Source organism: Triturus cristatus, chromosome 5_2 (assembly GCF_964204655.1).
Source record: "Triturus cristatus chromosome 5_2, aTriCri1.1, whole genome shotgun sequence".
In the NCBI taxonomy this organism is placed as follows: Eukaryota; Metazoa; Chordata; class Amphibia; order Caudata; family Salamandridae; genus Triturus; species Triturus cristatus.
Window position 1 is genome coordinate 229,171,155 of NC_140588.1, and position 21,493 is coordinate 229,192,647.

The following is a 21,493-nucleotide window of genomic DNA, read 5'->3' on the forward strand; positions in this document are numbered from 1 at the left end:
CAAAGGTGTCTATATTGTTGGCATGATTATTTTTGTGCAGGAGGGGGCACCTTTCGGCACAAAACACAAGAGACATTTTCCTCTTTCTGTGTGTGCTGCAAAATGCAGCATGGTGAAAAGAGAAAAAACAAGGAGAAATGTAAACATTTCTCCTCGTTATGGCTGCTCTCGGGAGCTGCAAGGGTTTGGCACTGCCCCTGGTTTACCTGAGGTTGTAAATCTGGGGCAGCATTAAATTCCATGGGTGTTGAGTGGGAACACACACAGCAACACCCATGGAATGCCTCTTTGACGCAGAGTAAGGCAAGGCAGCAACTTGCGCTACCTCTACTTACTTCATATCTACAAGGCCATGAAAAGCTACGCAGGGTGGCTTTACGTGGCACTGTAGGTATGGATAAGCACTGTGGTGCACCAGAACATCAAAAAAAGTGATGTTCCAGTGGTGCAAAGGGCTTGTAAATATGCCCCCCAATCAAGTACAACTCTAGAGCAACCGTGCTACATTCATTAGTTCCATGCTTAAGCATCTATGGCCTATGTGACCTACACTATCCAAAGATTAATTTCCATTTATCCACTTGCACAGCTATAATACTAAACACAAACCCATTAATCAGTGAAACGTACCCTTTAGTTATAAGTCAGACCAACTAGCTTCACCAATACTTAATTTTGTGTTGACGATGAGAGCTCTGTGAGACAGCACAAGCGGTCTGTGGCAAGACCTTAAAACATACCCTCTCTCGAATTGACACAGTGAGCCCATAACTGGCAAAAAATGTGAGACTTTGCGTTGTGGTGTTTTCCAACAGGCATAACTCATGGACAATCACAACGTCAGCAATGTACTGCCCATCAGATGTGTAGCATGAGGTGCCAAATTAAGCCATAAACCAGTCAATGCCATGGCGTGCCCAATTTCCTCTGTATTCCAGTCAGTCCCATAAGGTATCTTGTAACAGCAGGGTCCATTCTCTTCCCATATGTGCGATGGTGCGGAAATGAGTATTTAATTTTGGAGTTCAACCTGTGACTTACAATGAGGATCTCCAACTTAGCGCCAACTCCTCCTCTGTCAAAAGGATCTTTGCCACCATTTAAGAATGGAGCACTGAATTAAAACATCTGAAATAAAAGCAACTATTGACCTTAATTTATCAGTCCATAATGAGAGGTTTGGTAAGAATTTTCAAAACCCTTATGATTCATTTCAGTTTAGTATTTTTACGTGTCTATTTATTCAATTATTAAAGGTAAATCCATTTACAGAAATATCAAGAAAAGTTAATGTTTAAAGACGGCAGATAAAAAAAACAGCTTGTTCCATAAAGGAAATAGTAACTGCATTAAACTAGAAGGGTCCTAAGTCTAGCAGAACCCATAAAGAGTTCTTTGGAAAAGAGTAAAAGTTTTGAAGCTTGCGATTAGTAGCCAAAAGAAGTCAACCTCTACATAAATAGCAGGTCTAGAAACTCATTCGAGCCTCTCATACAGTTGCAGTAACAACCGTCTAAATCAAGTTAACGTAAAAGTCACAGCAGTAGCTTTTGACAATTATAATCAGTGATGTCATCAGTGATGTCACTGACCATGTCATGACTGATGTAATATGTGAATGTCATAAGCAGTGCATTGCAGGGGCGTAAGTTATAATTAACTCAGGTAACTATAATTGCTGAATTTCTATGGTTTTATACGACTCTGTAACCTTTGTGTTTTTCCAGTGAATTTTCAAAGGTTTTTTATTCTATTTCGTAGCTATAAAATCCCTGTAACCTTTGTTTTTTGAGTCATGTCTATGTTTTTTAAATTCTATTTCCTAACTATAATGTCCCTATTACCATTGTTTTTTTAAGTGAATTTGTAAGGTTTTTCTCATTTTATTTCCTAACTATGACCAGTAACCTTTGACACTGAGTGTGTGATTGAGTGTCTCAGTGGGTGTATGAGTGTCTGAGTAGGTTTGTAAGTGGGTGTGAGAGAGCTTGAGTGGAACTCTAAGTGGGTATATGAGTGTCTGGGTGGGTCTATGAGTGGGTATGTGAGTCTCTGATGGGAATGGATGTTAAACTCTGCTCCGCCAGCAGGGTTTGTGGAGTTTTGCCACTCCACACTCCACATGGAATGCAGATTTTGTCAAAAACCTCGCCATCCGCTGACAGAGCAGAGTTTACTGTTGCTCTCACCCTTAGACGCCATTCCTCAAGATAGTGCGCCAGGAGGCACATTTGCAGAGTGGTTGAGAATGGGGGCAGGACCTCTGACGAGGTCTGCACAATTCTGCTGTGGGGTACTTACTTGTGGCATCAATAGGGGTTCTTGACCCCCAACGACCCTCAGCAGTGAAGTGGCCTTCATCCCCTAACCAGCAGTCTACCAGCAGGCAGCTTTGCAGAGTGGTTGAGAAAGGGGAGGGCTTCCATTGACATCTCAGCAATGGACTGTTGGGTACTTACTTGGTGCAACAATAGGGGATATTGGCCCCAATGCCCCTTAGCAGCCAAGTGGGCTTCATCTCCCACCCAGTAGTGCTCCAGAAAGCCCCTTTGCAGAGTGGTTGAGAAAAGGGGCGAGGAATCATACGACTTCTCAGCAATCTGGCTGTGGGGGACGTACTTGTGGCAACAATCGGAATTCTTTGCCCCCCAACGACCGTCAGCAGCCAAGGGGACTTCATCTGTCCATCATTATTGCACCATAATGCACGGTTGTGGAGTGGTTGAGAAAGGGAGTGTGGCCTCCCACGACGTCTGAGCAACCCAGCTGTGAGGGACTTACTTGTTGCAACCACACAGGTTTTTGGCAACCAATGTCCCTTAGCAACCAAGGGGACTTCATCCCCTAAGCAGTAGTGCACTATATGGAGCATTTGCAGAGTGGGTTATAAAAAAGGTGGAGCCTCCAACGAGGTCTTAGCAATCCCACCCGGTATTATACTATGGGGTAGGACCCTGCAAGACCCCCCTACCTGGGCTGATTTTGGCCCTGGGGACCCCATTCCCCAGGGTACGGCCATTCACATAATTAATTTTAAAAAGTGTAGGGGGCTGACCCCCCCTCTCCTGGAAGTTTCCAGCCCCGGGGACTCCATCTCCCAGGGTCCGACCATTATACTATGGGGAGGGGACCCACAGCCCCTCTCTTCTGGCTGATTTTGGGCCCTGCGACCCCATGCCCCAGTGCCTGGCCATAGTTTCCTGGGTGCCACTGGGGCACCCAGTCTGCACTGGGACCATAGTGGGAGCCTGATTGCCCCCAGAGTCACTGCCAGCTCCGCGCCTCCTGCGGGAGCCGGCATTGCTTTCACATACAGGGAACTGCTAAACATGCAGCTCCCTGTGTGTGTAAGCAATTTTGGAAACAGATGAATGCTCCACTTTCAGGAAGCAAAGCATTTCTTTACTCTCGCTTGCTGAAAGCGGAGTATTTGCTGTGGCTTTCCAGGAACGGTTAAAGCTCCCACCAAGCCACAGCACACAGCTGTGTCCCGGGGTGGGCACCCTGGGACATAGCAGGAGCTGGCCCTGGATGGTGGCAGTCCCCAGGGCAATACGTGGCTCCAGTTGGTGGTCCATGAAGCCCCCCCTCTTTGATGTAATATGGCCAGGGAGGTGGCAGTCCTGGGACTGAGAAAATACAATTTGGCCCCGGAGAGCTTGAAGTCCCCGAGGCCCAAGGCGTCCGTGAGGCCCCCCATTACACAGAAAATAGCCCTGTGAGGTCTGAGGCACGGAGTCTGCGAGACCCCCAATTTATTTTGCATTAGCCCCGGGAAGTGGTAGTCACCAGGGCATTTGTTTCCACTAGACCTCCCATTTCTTTTCAATTAGCCCCGGAAAGGTGGTGGTATCTGGGGCACAAGGAGGGAGGCCCTTGTGCCCCCCTCCTTTATCATTTTATTTAAGCCCACATGCCGCCGGGACCAGGCCCACCTGGAGGGCTAAATAATAGAGAATCGTGGGAGCCTCTGTTTTTTTTTTTTTTTTGGCAGGAGCTGCGGCTCCAGCACAGCTCCTGCTGAAAAGTTTTTTTAATTGGCGGGTTCCCTCTTGGACCCCTCCCAAGAGGCCTAGGGGGTCCGGCTATTTCTACCCTGCCCCTTTTCTCTCTTTTTTAATACATTTTTTGTAGGTCTCGCCTGAAGCCTAGTGCCAAGATGGCTGCCAACTCTTCTTGGTTTGAAGTGTTGACAGCCCATCAGATTTCAACATAGGGACTGTGGGATCCTTGGAAAATTCTCGTCTCTATATATGAAAATTTGAGTTTCTTTTAATAACTCTGCAACTACTGAGCAGATTTACACCAAATCAGAAAAGGCACTTCTCGTGACCATCAGTTACCTTTCTGCCAAATTAGGTGTAATTCTGTTCAGCAGTTCTGGTTTTAGTTGTGTCTAACGTTCCCATGGAAAATTGCATGGAGAAAACGCATTTTAGGACCTCCTTTTTCTTGGTCCTCACTTGACGGATCACCCCAAAACTTTCAAGACAGCAGCCGCAGTGAGTGGCAAACTAGTTTTGAAAATTTCATGAGGATACATCAAACGGCACCTAAGTTATTTGTGAAACAAAAAATGCTTTTCCTATGGAAACTAGATTGTAATCTAACTACCTACTGGCAACTGCCAGTAGGTAGTTATAGTGAGACCTTTTTCCATAGGAAAAGCATTTTTTGACTTGCCTATAACTTTGACACCATTTGATGAATCTTCATGAAATTTTTCAAACAAAGTGCCTCCCTGATTCTTGTTGTGCATGGAATGTTTGGGGACAATCGGTCAAGCGACGGCCAAGAAAAATGGGGAGTAAAAAAATAGTGTGTTTACTATGTTAATTCCCATAGGAGTGTTGGACAAGCCTACAGCCTAAACCGCTGGACGGAATTACACCAAATGTGGCAGAAAGGTAGATTTGGTTCCGCAGATCACGCTTTCAGTTATTTGGAGTAAACCCGTTCAGTAGTTGTCAAAAGATTTAAGGAAGTCCAAATTTGTATATCTGTGGTTGCAACTAATTTGCGATTATTTCGCGATGATTCGCAAATGCGTACACCAGCAGGAAAGCTGTGATTTGCTGGTCGTAACCAGAGCAGAGAGTTGTGGCTGACATTTTAGCTTATTGGACAGTCCCCGGGGCTCAAATGACATGGCAGAAACTAGCATAAAGGGTCAGGCTGGTTGTACCCTGACCCCATGGGTGGGATATGGGGGTGTTTCTGGGACAGTTTTTGTGTAGAAAATGTTGAAGAAAATGTTCTTCAGCGCCACAGATGAAATTTGTGAATTCACAGTGACGCTCATCACGCCTCGTGTAACATTGCTATGAATTCACAAATATCGCCGAAAAACTAAATATTTGTACACTCACACAGTAATGCACTCACTGACAGACCCACTGAAGCACTCATGCATGCACTGGTAGACTCACAAAGACAATCATACACCCACTCAGAGATCTCCAAAGATACTCACACACCCACTGCAACCACTCTCAGACCCGCTCAGATAGTTATGCACCCCTTCAATGACCCACTCAGATACTCACACACCCACTCACAGACCCAGTCAAACTCATGCACCCACTCAAAAACCCAAACACTCACGCACATCCTCTAAGACCCAATCAGAGACTTATGCACACCCTCACTGACCTACTCAGATACTGATGCACGCACTGGCAGACCCAATCAGAGACTCATGCACCCACTCACAGACACACTGAGAGACTTATGAATGCACTCACAGACCCACATGGGGACTGATACACCCACTCACAGATTCACTCAGGCACCCACGCATCTACGCTCTCACCCACTCAGAGGCTCATGCACCCACTGACAGACCCACTCAGACACTCATGCACCCACTCACAGACCCACTCAGAGACACACACCCACTCACTCACCCACAAATAGGCTCACACAGCCACTCACAGACCCACTCAGATACTCATGCACCCATTCACAGACTAACTCAGAGACTCATGCATCTACCCACAGACCCACTCAGAGACTCACACACACACTCATAGACCCACTCTGAAATTCATGCAGCCACTCACAGACCCACTCAGACATTCACACCCCAACTAACAGATCCCCTCAGACACTCATAAACCCACTCAGAGCCCTCCAAATACTCATGCACCCATTCAGAGACCCACTGCAACCACTCACAGATGCAGACACTCATGCACCCACTCACACACCCACTCAGATATTCATGCACCCACTCATTGACCCACACAGACACTCATGCACCCACTCACAGACCCACTCAGAGACTCATGCTCCCACTCACAGACCCACTCAAACACACATGCACGTATTCACAGACCCAATCAGAGACTCATACACACACTCAGTTACCCACTCAGATACTCACACATGCACTCACGGACCCAATCAGAGATTCACGTACCCACTCCCAGACCCAATCAGAGACTCAAGCACCCACTCACAGACCCACTGAGAGATTCAACAATCAATCCATCAATCATTATTTGTAAAGCGCAGCTTGTCACCTGAGAGGGTATTCAAGCGCTTGCTTTAGGTCTCATTCAAAGAACCAGGTCGGCGAGGTGTGGAGGTGGAGGGGGCAGGGTGTTCCAGGCTTTGGCAGCAAGAAAGGAGAAGGAGTGTCCTCCAGTGCAGCACTGGCGAACATGAGGTATCTGTGCGAGGACGAGGGGTGCGGAGCTGAGGTTCCTGGAGGGATGGTGGAAGTGCAGCCAGTGGTTCAAGTAGGTGGGTCTTAGGTCGTGGAGGGCTTTGTAGGCATATGTCAAGAGCTTGAAATGGCATCTCTTCTGGACCATGAGCAAGTGGAGGTCTTTGAGGTGATGTGTACTCTCTTGGGCAGGTTGAAGATCTGTCTGGCGGTTGCATTCTGGATTGTCTGGAGTCTTTGTATAAGTTCAGTGGTGGTGCTTACATAGAGTGTGTTGCCGTAGTCCAGTCGGCTGGTGATGAGGACTGGCGTTACCATCTTTCTGGTGGTGATAGGGAACTATTTGAAGATTCTGTGGAGTATGCAGTGTGTGGAAGCATACTGAGGAGACAGCTTGACCTGACGTTTCATGGAGAGGTCGCTGTCTAAGTTGATGCTGAGGTTGCTAGCGTTGTCTTTTGGCGAGGAGGTGGGTCCGAGTTCTGATGGCCACCCAATGTCGTTCCAGAAGGTGGTGTCTTTGCTGAAGATGAGAACTTCAGTCTTGTCTGTGTTGAGCTTTAGGCAGTTGTCCTTCATCCATGCTGAAATGTTCTTCATGCAGTTGTAGAAGTAAGACTTAGTTAAGGTGGGGTTGGCAGAGAGTGATAGGATGAGCTGTGTGTGGTCAGCACAGGAAATTATGTTAATGTTGTACAATCTGATGTTGTCTGCAAGTGCTATCATGTAGACATTGAAGAGTGTTGGGATGAGGAATCAGCCTTGGGGAACGCCGCAGATTTTGTGCTCGGCTTGCGATGTAAAGGGAGGGAGGCAAACTTTCTGGGTGCATCCTGTGAGAAAGGATGCCATCCATCTGAGCGCGCCCTCAATTATATCAATTTAGAGTAGGGGATCGATAAGTGTGTGGTGGGAGACCATGTCGAAGGAGGCAGAGAGGTGAAGCAGGATCAGGGGGGCTGATTCTCCTCTGCAAGTAGGCTGTGAATGTCATCTGTTACGGCGATCAAAGCTGTCTCAGCGCTGTGGTTGGTTTTGAATCCTGATTGGGAGGGGTCTAGTAGGTTGTTTCTCTCAAGGTGTTCAGTGAGTTTGAGGTTGATGGCCTTCTCCAGGACTTTGGTGGGGAGCCTGAGCAAGGAGATTGGACGATCGTTCTGGAGGTCATTGGGGTCTGCCGAAACATTTCTTGAGATGGGGTCTGTACTTGGCATGTTTCTGGGCCTCAGGTAAGGTGGCCATGGTTGGAGAGACATTGATGATTGTGGTGAGTTGGTGGCTGAATTTGTCTCTTCTGAGGTTAAAGAGTTGGTGGGGGCAGGGGTGGGTGGGTGCTCCCGTGTGGATAGAGTTTATAAGGATGGTTGTGCTTGGTGCATTATTTGCATACGGTGAGCGGGTGGTCGTTGATTGGAGGTTGAGGCGGTTGAAGGGTTGGGGAAGTTCTTATCTATTGTTACTATTTTGTTGTGGAAGTGGTCGGCCAGGGCGTTGCAGAGTTCCTGTGATGAGGGGATCAGGTTTTCGGTTGCTGATGGGCAGGTGATCTCTCTGACGATGCTGAGGAGTTCTTTGGTTTGGGTGGTGCTGGGGTCGATCCAGTGGGTCAGGACCTCTCTCTTTGTTGCTTTGATCTGTCATTGGTAGTCGTTTCGGGCTACTTTGAAGATGAATCTGTCTGTGTGGTTCCTGCTGGTGCGCCATCTTCATTCAAGTTGTTTTCACCTGCGTTTTGATATGCTGAGTTCCGGGGTGTACCAGCTGGCTTGTTTAGAGGGTCTGTGAGTTTTAGCTGGTTTGGTGGGAGCGACTTTGTCTGTGGCGCTGGTGATCCAGTCGTTGAAGTTCTGTACTGCGTGGTCCATGTTGGTGGTGTCCTTGGATTGTGAGGTGCTGAGGACCTCAGTCCAATCTTGCTGAGTGACCTTAGACCAGCTGCAGAAGGAGGTGCTTTGACGGTTGGGGATGGTATGGGTATGTCTGTCGATGGTGAAGTGTACGATGGAGTGGTCGCACCAGGTGAGTTCCGAGGTACGGTTGGACCTGATTCTGTTGCTAGACATGAAGATGGGGTCCAGCATGTGTTCTGTTTGCACATGGGATCAGTGACTAGCTGCTTGAGGCCAATGTTGTCCAGTCTTTCCAGGATGTTGGTGGAGTTGGTGTTGTAGAGTCATCTAGGTAGAAGTTGAGGTCACCCAGGAAGATATAGTGTTCGGATTCAATGGCATTGCTGAGTCCGGTCTGTGGAGGGCAATGTACTGGTTCCTGCGGTGGTGATCAGTCCTTTAGTGGAGGTGATGGGGCAGTGGAGACAAGTAAACAGTTCTGGCGTGAAGTGGGGAGATGCGAGGCAGCAGCTGTTGTTGTGTCTGGGGTCTAGGGTATGAAGCTCAGCAGCAAAGTACCTGTGGGAGTCTAGAGGACCAGGGTTCCTGGTGCTGGGTTTAGGCCAGGCGTGGATAAGTGAGGATGATCTTGCCTTTGCTGGGTCTTTGGCATGCCTTTGGCAAATCCACTGCATGTTGCTCTGCTGCGGCCTCCATTAAGTAGATCGTTGGAGGGGCACTGAGGAGGCATGAGAATGAGGAGTGGGACGCGGAAGAGTGGGAAAATGGCAGGAATATGTGGGGGCAAAAAGTCAGGCAAGGCTTCTAGGGGCAGGATACCTTGGTGCTGGTCCTTGTGAGAAGAGGGAACCCAGGACTTACTGCTGCTAGACAACTGTTAGGTCAGGCAGGCCTGCGGTTGCTGGCAGCAGTCAGCAGTCAGGGGATAGCTGTCTGGAGCTGCTCAATGGAGCTGCGATGCATCCACTCACAGACTCACTAAGACACTCACAAATGCTCTCATAGACCTACTCAGACACTCATATACCCATTGATAGTCATAGTCCGACACTCTTACACCCCACTTACAGACACTCTCAGAGACTCATGCCCCCGCTCACAGACACATTCAAATACTAAAACACCCACTTACAAACCCACTCAGAGTTTCATGCACCCACTCAGAGACCCACAGAGACACTTATGTAATCACTCACAGACCCACTCAGAGACTCAAGCACCCACTCACAAACCCACTCAGATTCATGCAGAAACTCACTGATGCACTCAGAGACTCACGCACCCACTCGCAGTCCCACTCAGACACTTATGTAATCACTCACAGACCTAAGCATGCACTCACAGACCCATTGAAAGACTCATGCATGTACTCACAGACCCACTCAGACACTCATTCACCCACTCACAGACTCAGTGAGACACTCTTACACCCATTTACAGACCCACTCAGAGACTCATTCACCCACTCATAGATCCACTCAAACACTAACACCACCACTCACAGATTTATTCAGCCTCTCAAGCACCCACTCACAGACCTACTCAGGCACTTAATCGCCCACTTATAAATCCACTCACAGACTTTTACAGCTACTCACAGGCACACTCAAAGACTGATGCACCAACACAGACCCACTCAAAAACTCATGCCCCCAAACACAGATCCACTCAAAGACTCATGCACTCACACATGGACCCTCTCAGATATTTGTGCATGCAGTCACTGACTCAATTGGACACCCACACACCCACTCACAACCCACTGAGAGACTCATGCACGCATTTAGAGACCCACTCAGAGACTCATACACCCACTCGCAGACTCACTCACACGTGCTCCCATAGACCCACTCAGACTCTCACACACCCTGTGACAGATCTTCTCAGACAGTTATGCAATCACTGACAGATCCACGGCACACTCATAAATGCACTCACAGACTCTGTCAGACACTCATGGACCCAGTCACACACCCACTCAGTTAGGTAATAAAATTAACTGTTAACTGAATTAACAAAGGTTACAGGGATGTTATAGTTAGGAAATAGAATATAAAAAAACTTAGAAATTTACTGAAAAAAAAGCAAAGGTTAAAGGGACGTTATAGTTAGGCTCACATTTCACTCGTACAAAACCAATGAAATTCAGCCGATATAGGTACCTGAGCTACCTATAACTGATGCTTCCGAAATGCACTGCTTATGACCTCACATATTACATCACTCATGGCATGGTCAAGTTATGGTTTGCTCAAGTACCTATAACTGCTGAATTACAATGGTTTTGTATGAGTGAAATGCGAGCCTAACTATAACGTCCCTGTAACCGTTGTTTTTTCCAATTAATTTCTAAGGTTTTTTAAATTCAATTTCCTAACTATATTGTCCCGTAAACTTTTTTTTTTTCACACAAAAAATATATATATATTTTTTTTTTTATCCAGTGGTGGTTGCCATGCACGGTATAGGCTGTTTCCCTCCTGCTGCCTCTGGTGCTCCAGGCCCTGAAGTTAACATGAGCAGAGAGGAGTGTGCAGCAGAACTGTCTGGGGTGACCTTGTCGGCACTGTTTGCCAGAGGGATGTAGCTGCTGATACTTGCCATGGCTCTTGCATCACCACCCCCTTTTGTACCGCTTTGTTCGCCATAAGTTGGCAGGGTATGCTCAGACGTGAGTCCCTTGCTCACTTTGCCACTGGATTCAAGCAAGCATGGCTGAAGATGGCTGAAATGCCAGAAACCGGTCCTCGGAAGCTTGTTTCCGGTCCAGGGAAGGCATGGCTTGGCAGTTCGGGCTGGACTGTTCCCATGAGGCACAGGGTCAGACTGATTTGCATATGGCCATGTCTGAACTGGGGTGGCAGAGTGGGCTAAAGAACGGTGATGGATAAAACCCAGATCTGTTGACTGGGTGTGAGTGTTTGATTGGTTCTGATGCTCCATCTATCACCACCCCCTTTTGTACCGCTTTGTTCGCCATAAGTTGGCAGGGTATGCTCAGATGTGAGTCCCTTGCTCACTTTGCCACTGGATTCAAGCAAGCATGGCTGAAGACGGCTGAAATGCCAGAAACCGGTCCTAGGAAGCTTGTTTCCGGTCCAGGGAAGACATGGCTTGGCAGTTCGGGCTGGACTGTTCCCATGAGGCACAGGGTCAGACTGATTTGCATATGGCCATGTCTGAACTGGGGTGGCAGAGTGGGCTAAAGAACGGTGATGGATAAAACCCAGATCTGTTGACTGGGTGTGAGTGTTTGATTGGTTCTGATGCTCCATCCATCACCACCCCCTTTTGTACCGCTTTGTTCGCCATAAGTTGGCAGGGTATGCTCAGACGTGAGTCCCTTGCTCACTTTGCCACTGGATTCAAGCAAGCATGGCTGAAGACGGCTGAAATGCCAGAAACCGGTCCTAGGAAGTTTGTTTCCGGTCCAGGGAAGGCATGGCTTGGCAGTTCGGGCTGGACTGTTCCCATGAGGCACAGGGTCAGACTGATTTGCATACGGCCATGTCTGAACTGGGGTGGCAGAGTGGGCTAAAGAACGGTGATGGATAAAACCCAGATCTGTTGACTGGGTGTGAGTGTTTGATTGGTTCTGATGCTCCATCCATCACCACCCCCTTTTGTACCGCTTTGTTCGCCATAAGTTGGCAGGGTATGCTCAGACGTGAGTCCCTTGCTCACTTTGCCACTGGATTCAAGCAAGCATGGCTGAAGACGGCTGAAATGGCAGAAACCGGTCCTAGGAAGCTTGTTTCCGGTCCAGGGAAGGCATGGCTTGGCAGTTCGGGCTGGACTGTTCCCATGAGGCACAGGGTCAGACTGATTTGCATATGGCCATGTCTGAACTGGGGTGGCAGAGTGGGCTAAAGAACGGTGATGGATAAAACCCAGATCTGTTGACTGGGTGTGAGTGTTTGATTGGTTCTGATGCTCCATCCATCACCACCCCCTTTTGTACCGCTTTGTTCGCCATAAGTTGGCAGGGTATGCTCAGACGTGAGTCCCTTGCTCACTTTGCCACTGGATTCAAGCAAGCATGGCTGAAGACGGCTGAAATGCCAGAAACCGGTCCTAGGAAGTTTGTTTCCGGTCCAGGGAAGGCATGGATTGGCAGTTCGGGCTGGACTGTTCCCATGAGGCACAGGGTCAGACTGATTTGCATACGGCCATGTCTGAACTGGGGTGGCAGAGTGGGCTAAAGAACGGTGATGGATAAAACCCAGATCTGTTGACTGGGTGTGAGTGTTTGATTGGTTCTGATGCTCCATCCATCACCACCCCCTTTTGTACCGCTTTGTTCGCCATAAGTTGGCAGGGTATGCTCAGACATGAGTCCCTTGCTCACTTTGCCACTGGATTCAAGCAAGCATGGCTGAAGACGGCTGAAATGGCAGAAACCGGTCCTAGGAAGCTTGTTTCCGGTCCAGGGAAGGCATGGCTTGGCAGTTCGGGCTGGACTGTTCCCATGAGGCACAGGGTCAGACTGATTTGCATATGGCCATGTCTGAACTGGGGTGGCAGAGTGGGCTAAAGAACGGTGATGGATAAAACCCAGATCTGTTGACTGGGTGTGAGTGTTTGATTGGTTCTGATGCTCCATCCATCACCACCCCCTTTTGTACATTTTAATGATCAGCAGCAACCATTGTCAATAGAGTATTCTAAATAAAGCATTTTTAAAAAGCTTCAAATGAGTTAGAGTCTTTCCTTTACTTTCTCAGGCCACAACACATTCAGTCATAGGGCTAGAAGTCCCTACACCCCCAAGTTGTACAGCAAAAGCTGCAGTCCAGGAAAGAATAGAAAAAATGATCAACTTTCCTCGGTGCTATGACATTAAGGGCCTCAGCAACTTAAAGTCTTTTTATAAACATCACTTAAGGGGCTGCTGCAACTCCTGCAGCTCTCCCAAAGCTGTTTGGCACTTTGTTGGTGGTGTGCATACCCCTCCCTGGAGCCGGATTCACATAGATGTAGATGTAGGTTTTTGTTGTAGCACTCCTGGCTTACTCCTGCATAACACAACCAATCCATGGGTACCACAAGAGTAATCCACACCCACTCATAGCAAACGTTTTGTGGATTTGGCACGTACAGTACCAACCAAATACCTGGCTTACCTATCACCCCAATCCAATGACGGCAATGTGGGGCCACAAAACTATGATAAAGTGCTATATAAATGTTTAAGTAGTATACAATACCTCTTGCCATACTCCAAAAGGTACAACATGTATGTTTGTTAGCTTTACTCCACTTTGCTCAAGATACCAGAAGACAGGCCTTTCAGTATCTCCAACATAAATTGGCACGTCAGGTCTCATTTCAGAAAGCTTCTTTAGTGTGGGATAACTGCAAAACAAAAAGAAAATATGGAAAATGCTGTGATCAAACAAGCAAGCATTACATATGACTCTTTTACCTTTATATTCTTTCAAAATGCTGTGGTCTCATTTTTACACGTCTAACGTGTGGTACAATGACCAGATTTATTCAGAGTAACCTTCATTATATTGATTCCTAGTCTTCCTTGTCATGGTCTTTATTTCATGAAAGTTTGCGAATGTCCTGACAACACGCAACAGCACAGACACGTTGAATGTAAACAGCATATATTGCCCCTTACCTTACCCTGAGGCATCTGCGTAACGTGGGTTGCCACATTGGGGAGAGGATGTGGCCTTATGTCTAGACCTCGAAGCTGGGGAATCGGGTTCGAGTCTCGGCAGGGACACTCAACATCCTGTGATTCTGAGTAAATCACTTAATCTCCCCATGCCCAACAAAAACGATGTGTCAGTCTTTAATGCAACTGGTGCTCATGTAAAGCGCTCTGATACCTTCGGGTCTAGTTCGCGCTATATAAAACTTCGAAAAGAAAGTGCCCGAGGCATGGCAAGTATTGAGCTCCCTAGCCAGCGCGGGCGAAAAAATTTAAAAGGAAAAGAAATTGCCAGAAAGAGACCTGCTGCAAAATTTGTTTTCTTTTAAAAAATGTCACCCCTAAGAATTTTGTGCCCAGCGCAACCGTCCCTGTGGCCCTGCCGCTACTCCACTGCCCTGAAGGATATATGTATCTGGCATCCTACTTAGGTATTCCTGAGCTGCACACTCACATATCTTGTCACTGAATTATGACAGAACCCAGATACCCCCTGCTTCTCATAGAGTCACCATAAACTGCATGATGTACGTTCTATAGCACTCCAACACTTTATTTTATTACCATCAGGGTCAGTTTGTAGTCTTTAAATTCTACAGCGCAATGGTGTATTCTCTTTTAGTCACAGCTTTAAGGGTCAGATTAGTTGCAGCTTTACCATTTTTAATTACATAACGACTAATCAATAAAACAGGAAATATTAACAGTTTTTAAATATAAAACGTAAGCAGCTATTAGAAAAGAGCTTTTCTTGAGTTTCTTGAGAGATGTGCAAGAAAGACATGAGGGAAAGACGGAACCGAGGTGCGGGAAAGGGTTTTCATTGAATCAGTTTTATTTATTTATTTATTTTTCCCATTTTCTTTTTTTGTTCATTACATTTTTATTGATTTTTATAGAGACTTAGATTGTGGACATATTGTATTGTTCAGATTTAGAAGAAAGAAGGAAGAATGCTCAAGGAGAGCCTGATGAGTAGTTCAAAGTACTTTGAAGAAGATGGGGCAGATTTATGTTGCACTTGCGCCACTTTTGCGCCGCCGTTGCGTCACTTTTGTGACGCAGCAGCGGCGCAAATCCTGCGCCATGGTGCGGGGTATTTACAACGTGACGCATCTGGGAGATGCGTCACGTTGTAAAGCCCTGCGCCACATGTAGGCGTTCCAGGGCAGTTGGGGGCATTCCGGCCCAGGAACGCCTCCTAAAAGTGGCTGAGTGAAATCTACAAGATTTCACTCAGTCACTTTTAGGCCCATGCTGCGTCAAAACCCTGCGCCTGCTTGAAGCAGGCGTAAGGATTGACGCAGCATTGTACAGATAGGGCCCCCCAGAGCATTGCTGGAGCTGCGACGCAACTCCAGCAATGCGCCACTTTTACGGCACAGATGCGTCACGCATCTGTGCCGTTTTTGCCCCATGGTGCGCCGCATTATAAATGCGGCGCATCCATGGTGGCGCAGCTGTGGCGCATAATAACTGGCGCATCCCTGCTGATATGCAGGGGTGCGCCAGTTATCATAAATCTGCCCCGATGTGTTTGTGAACAGGCACCCAATAAAGGGAATCAAAAAGAGGGTGAGCATGACAGAAACCTAGAGGATAGAGCTATCCTCTGGCCTCTGCTCAAAACCAGTTTAAACTGTGGCCTTAGAGGTGAGGAGGATCAGAAAGACATTTTTGAGTTTCAAGGCTGTAACAGATTCAAAAAATGGTACGGCTGGCTTGTCGGACAACACATCCAGTCGCAATCTAGGGGCAGATTTATGAAGCCCTTGCGCCTCATTTACGCCGCCGTTGCGTCACTTTTGTGACGCAGCAGCGGCGCAAATCCTCCGCCATGGTGCGGGGTATTTATAACGTGACGCATCTGGGAGATGCGTCACGTTGTAAAGCCCTGCGCCACATGTAGGCGTTCCAGGGCGCAGGAACGCCTCCTAAAAGTGGCTGAGTGAAATCTACAAGATTTCACTCAGTCACTTTTGAGCCCATGCTGCGTCAAAACCCTGCGCCTGCTTGAAGCAGGCGTAAGGATTGACGCAGCATTGTGCAGATAGGGCACCCTCGAGCCTTGCTGGAGCTGCGTCGCGCTTGCGACGCAACTCCAGAAATGCGCCACTTTTCGGCACAGATGCGTGACGCATCTGTGCCGTTTTTGCCCCAAGGTGCGCCGCATTATAAATGCGGGGCATCCATGATGGCGGAGCTGGGGCGCAAAATAACTGGCGCATCCCTGCTGATATGCAGGGATGCGTCAGTTATTATAAATATGCCCCCTAATGTTTACGATTTGCAAGGGACTGCAGTAGCAAGGTCTCAAAAGGCAGAGTTAAACTGAGAATCAAGTCAGTGCAGCGAATATAAATCATTGAGGTCTTGAGGTTCCTGTTTCGGCTTGAGCATAAATAGGCACTCAAATGCATACTGCACTACTGCAGATCAGCAGCCACACATATATAAATGGCAAACTTGTTGGCCTAACGGCTAGGGCAGTCGACCTCAAATCTGGGAACCGGTTTGAGTCTCGGCAAGGACGTGCAACATCCTGTGATACTGGGCAAATCACTTAAGCTCCCCGTGCAAAACAAAAATGAATGTGTCCTCATGTAACGCAACTGGTGCTCGTGTGTAGCCCTCTGATACCCAATACCTGCGGGTCAAGTTCACGCTATATAAAATTCCACAAAAAAGAAATAAAAAACCTCTAAAAACAGAGACCTGCTATTCATGATGAAGAATGTGATAACATAATCCGCACAGCTAGTACTAGACCTCCTCTTACACACAGGTTACACATTAATTATTTTTGATTGTGAGGGGTAATCAGGTGAAGGTTCTTTCAAGGTTTCAGAGGAAAATACCAACAATGCACAGTATAGTTGCCACTTCCGATGTAGAGGGACTGTCTATGCAACCTGAGACCCTCAAGCTGACTTATGCAGGGAACGGAGGAATGGGACACCACTGAGACCTCTAACATCTCACCAGTCCTTAAGTCCTAGGTGAGACAAACACTTGTTGAGTTATGTCTGGAGACCCTCGATGTCTGAAGGAGTGTGCAAAGGAAGGGTACCTTCATTATGGGGCTGAGAACTGAAACTAATTTATAAAGATTTTTTATATTAGATTTTATTTTTGCACTGATATTGGCATTAAGGTCTGGTCATGCAATTATTTTACATTCTATTATTCACGTTAAGATTGGCTAAAGGTAATGCAGGCCACATTGGTTGTAATCTTGCTTTCCTTACAAGTCTATTTATTTCTGGAGCTAGTCGACTCAATGTATATTATTTCAATGAGTCATTGATGGTTTCAGATTCCATGTGAAATGTTTCTTTTATGTGATCCTCGTAGAATGTGTTATCGAGCTGTTGCACAGCCTTGGACACATGTATCTCGTTCTGTTGGAGACAACTGAAAGTCCAAAGAACATTATAGTAGCTTCTTTGTATAGTGTCTTGTGAATTGAATGTATCTGTGTTATCTTCATGTACCTTCAACTGAAGGAATCATATAGGGATCGTGGTGGTGAAGAGAAATGTTAGATTGCTGTAATTTAAGCTAAAGCAATCGACGGGAGATTACCTTTTTGCTTACGTGGCAAAAGATAAGTTTAGGGCAGATGCCCTTCTAATGCCTTTATAGCACAATCCCTTTTCTTGACATCTTAGCACAATTTTCCTGATATAGCAGCAGGGTAGGGTGCTCTGTTTATGTGGGAACTGATTGTGCTTACATTTGCTTTCAAGACAACTGTATTATAGTTTCTCTTTGCACTTGTTGACAACTATTCACTGGCTATTCCATTCATTTATTGATCACAGATTAGAACTAATTCTTATGATTTGAATTTGTAAATTTGCTAATCATTAAATAAGCTTTGATAGTTCTGAAACTAAACCACTCCCTGTCTTCCCTTTGGAACCTAATGTGCTTCAAATTATTAAAATGTATTGAATGTTGATGTTAGCCTCAATGTGAACTAATTATTCATTGGAGAGCCGCTATGAACCTGAATTTGCATCAGAATTTGCATGAGCTAAGCACTGCATCACACTTGATCATCTTGAGGACAGTAAGATCTCAGAATGTCCCATGGCTGAAATCCTTCCCAAAAGAGAGGTATTCTCAAGACTAGGGCTATCAGTAGCAATGGCCACTGATCATGAGGAATTCAAGGGACAAGCAGAAATTCAATACTGTGAATACTCAACCACAGTGAAAAGAACCTTTTCAATAATACACAGAGAAAAAGAATGACTATCAAAGCACAATGAGTTTCTGTTACCTTATGTTAATGAAATAGTAGAAACCACAATACTGCTATCCATAATGGAACATAAGACTCTCAATGAGACCAGATGTGAGCATGCAGACATTTGAACCACCATTCCATATAGTGAAGAAAAGGAGGTGTCAGCAGAACTCATGATGAACATTTGAATGCAGACAAAACTTTTGTTTCCTAGTCAAAGAACCAATCCTAGTCCACTATAACTATTTCTATGTCTCCCACATTGTACAGTATGCCCACCTAAAAGGCCAGCCTTGTAAGACTATAGATGGAGCATCAGTTAAACAGGAATGCCTTCCTGAGCTTCTGTAGTTGTTTCAGGTTGGGGACCAGTCCCATTGGTGGTGGGACACTCTTTAACTTTTTCCCCCAATAGCAGATATTAATCGTTCTCCCTTTGGCTGTTTTCTAAAGGGCGGTTCATTAACATCGTCTTCTTGGGGACTACACATTTTAAAAATAAAATGGTGCTTAATAACAAGTCTTGTGGACCAGAGGGGTTGGCTCAGATAAGAAACATGCCTAGTAATGACTTAGGAATAGTATGATTTACTATTCTAACTCCAGTGTGTGTAACAGAAGCGAAGGTGTTGGAATAGTAAATCATACTATTCCTTAGTCTGGAGCGCCATCTAGCGCAAGTCGTTGTAACGACTTGCGTAGTCATGGCACTGCATTGTAACAACTCGGTTGTTGGAACGACCGCGTAGTGATTGTATCGCGGTGTAAAATCCGCGTTAAGGTTGTTTCCCGCAATAATCTAGGCTGTGTGACAGCAGGGCACACATGGCCCACTATTGACTACTACTTAACCATTAAGAATGGCTGATGCCAGAAAATTACAGTCAGTATCAATTGTTAGAACTCTCATAATATGCAGCCAGAATCATTTGGGCTAAGATATTCTGATGTACAAAGTGCCCACAGCCAATTTTATTCTGAGAAACAAAATATGAAAAAATAGCTCATTTAATGGTAATTGGCCACTACGTAGATGTCACCCAGCTAGAGGAGAGGATTCTCGCTAGCCTGGGCACATGGGTAAGCCCTACAGGGCATCATTTTCCTCTATAAAAGGCAGTGTATTGAACACCCATTGGGTGGTTCACAAACCCTGATGCACAACAACGCACATTATTTTTTTGAAACACACATGCCGACTGTACTCATTTATAAGATATGTTTTATACGCTGTTACTTTGTTAAGATACCTGAGGTGATCAGAATGCATATGGCTTATGTAAATCAGATCCGCACGGCAAAGTCGTTCCAGCCAGTCCCCAGGAGGCTCATGAAGCAACCACCATCCTCTAGCAAAGGCAGGCCCAATGACCCAGGGATCAAACACCATGTGCTTATCACCAAATTTCAGATCCATGCATGCATGGGTGATGTATGTAATCTGTTCAAAAGAAAACAAAAATGAAATATAATTATGTTACAGAATGAATTGTGGATGGACTAGCAGTACATTCTAATGTAGCAAAGGAGTCGTAAATATTAAAAGTGAGTCGATGCAACTGTTAGTTGTCCTCAAATGACATCATAGCAAAGTTGTATCGAGCCCCTTCCCATGTTATCCCTCTTCCACTGCGGATGTCTCACCTCCCTTGTCCCTTGGCATTCTAGGTCATGACTCTACATTGGTCCACCACACCATCAGCCCACACCTCTTGCAGAATATGTCCCACAAAATTGATTACACGAGTCCACGTCTTTTCTCTTCCTGGAGCGTTTGTACCCTGCTGGACTATTCTTTTTTCTAGCGCATGTCCCTTATCAGTGGTGTTTGCACAACGGTGTGCTTTAAAGGTAAATATGATGTACCCTCATTTTTAGGTTCAATTAATGATATGTAGATTTAGGTAAGAATCTCCCCTTCCTATTAAACTGCTTCTTCTCACTTAAAGTTCTGAAGCAATGTTGGTTGCTGCAGGATAGCAGACAGAAAAGTACCTGTCACTTACCTCCAAGCACGCGATGCTGAATGGGGGGAGAACCCATCTGGCTCTCACTCTTGTCCAAAAGCCTAGTAGATTAGCTGGCACCTCTGAGAAGCAGAGAGTTATTGCCCCTATTTCCCCCACACAAAGACGATGAGAGCCTAGTATTGGCCCCCTTTTTCATTTTCTAAAAAAAAAAAAACCTTCACCCAATGGCGTCTCATGGGATTCAGGCATGCCTAATGTCAATCCTTCCAATATGACATCAACCTATTAGTCAGAGTAAAACCTGGAGCAAGCACACAATCTGGCCAGTGAATGTTTGATTGGCTACTACATGTTTTGTTCGTGCTAGCCTTGAATAAGTAGCCCTTGCCATGAATGCAGCTAACTTTAATGATAGGCTATGAAACCTGAAAAAACAAACTATTCACTAACTAGGGAACTAATTTCAGAATGTGCCAGACCACCATATTGGTAATTAGAATGAGTGTACACTCCTGATTTGAACACCAGCAATGGTTTATGGCTATGATGGAGCAGACAATGTGTCTCATATCATCTGTAGCTATTTTACACATTTGTATAGCCCTTACCTCACGTTTAAGATGTCCAACTGGGAGGGTGCTCTGTGAGGATCCACTAAAGTTCCAAATATCAGTGGGAGACCCCTAGTCCCACCAGCCACACCAGTGCTCAATTTGGAAAATAATAAGTGCCAGCGCCCTGACCAAGAGGCCACTGCAGCTTGCACCACCATTGACGGTACCAAAACACCCACTAATGATCTCTCTCGCCTGCATGTGCGACAGTTCAGAATATTCCAGGTCCCCAAAGCTAAAGGATTGGCTTGGGAGGCAGGTATTAGTATTTTTTCATATATATTGTATTCATAAACAACCGTTGTTCTGCTAATGTCTAAGAGGCAGAGTTATAAGAAAGTGACGCATCTGTAGAGATGGGTCACTTTCCCTGCGCCACCCTGAGAAACCCTTGTGCCACCATGGATGTGCCATATTCACAATACGGTGCAGAATGGCGCAAGGATTGACAGATGCGTCAGAAATTCTG

The 21,493-nt window shown here is 46.2% G+C and overlaps 1 protein-coding gene across 1 annotated transcript in view; it reads right to left on the reverse strand.

Annotated features, from left to right (window-relative positions):
• LOC146822828 (cytidine monophosphate-N-acetylneuraminic acid hydroxylase-like) overlaps positions 1–21,493 on the reverse strand; it is a 682,085-nt gene that overhangs the window by 189,567 nt on the left and 471,025 nt on the right. The window contains exons 5-6 of the mRNA XM_085607021.1: positions 19,691–19,881; positions 13,728–13,875 (exon numbers count right to left, since the gene is read on the reverse strand). Of these exons, the coding sequence (XP_085463147.1) occupies positions 13,728–13,875; positions 19,691–19,881 (339 nt within the window). The remainder of the gene's footprint in view (positions 1–13,727; positions 13,876–19,690; positions 19,882–21,493) is intronic.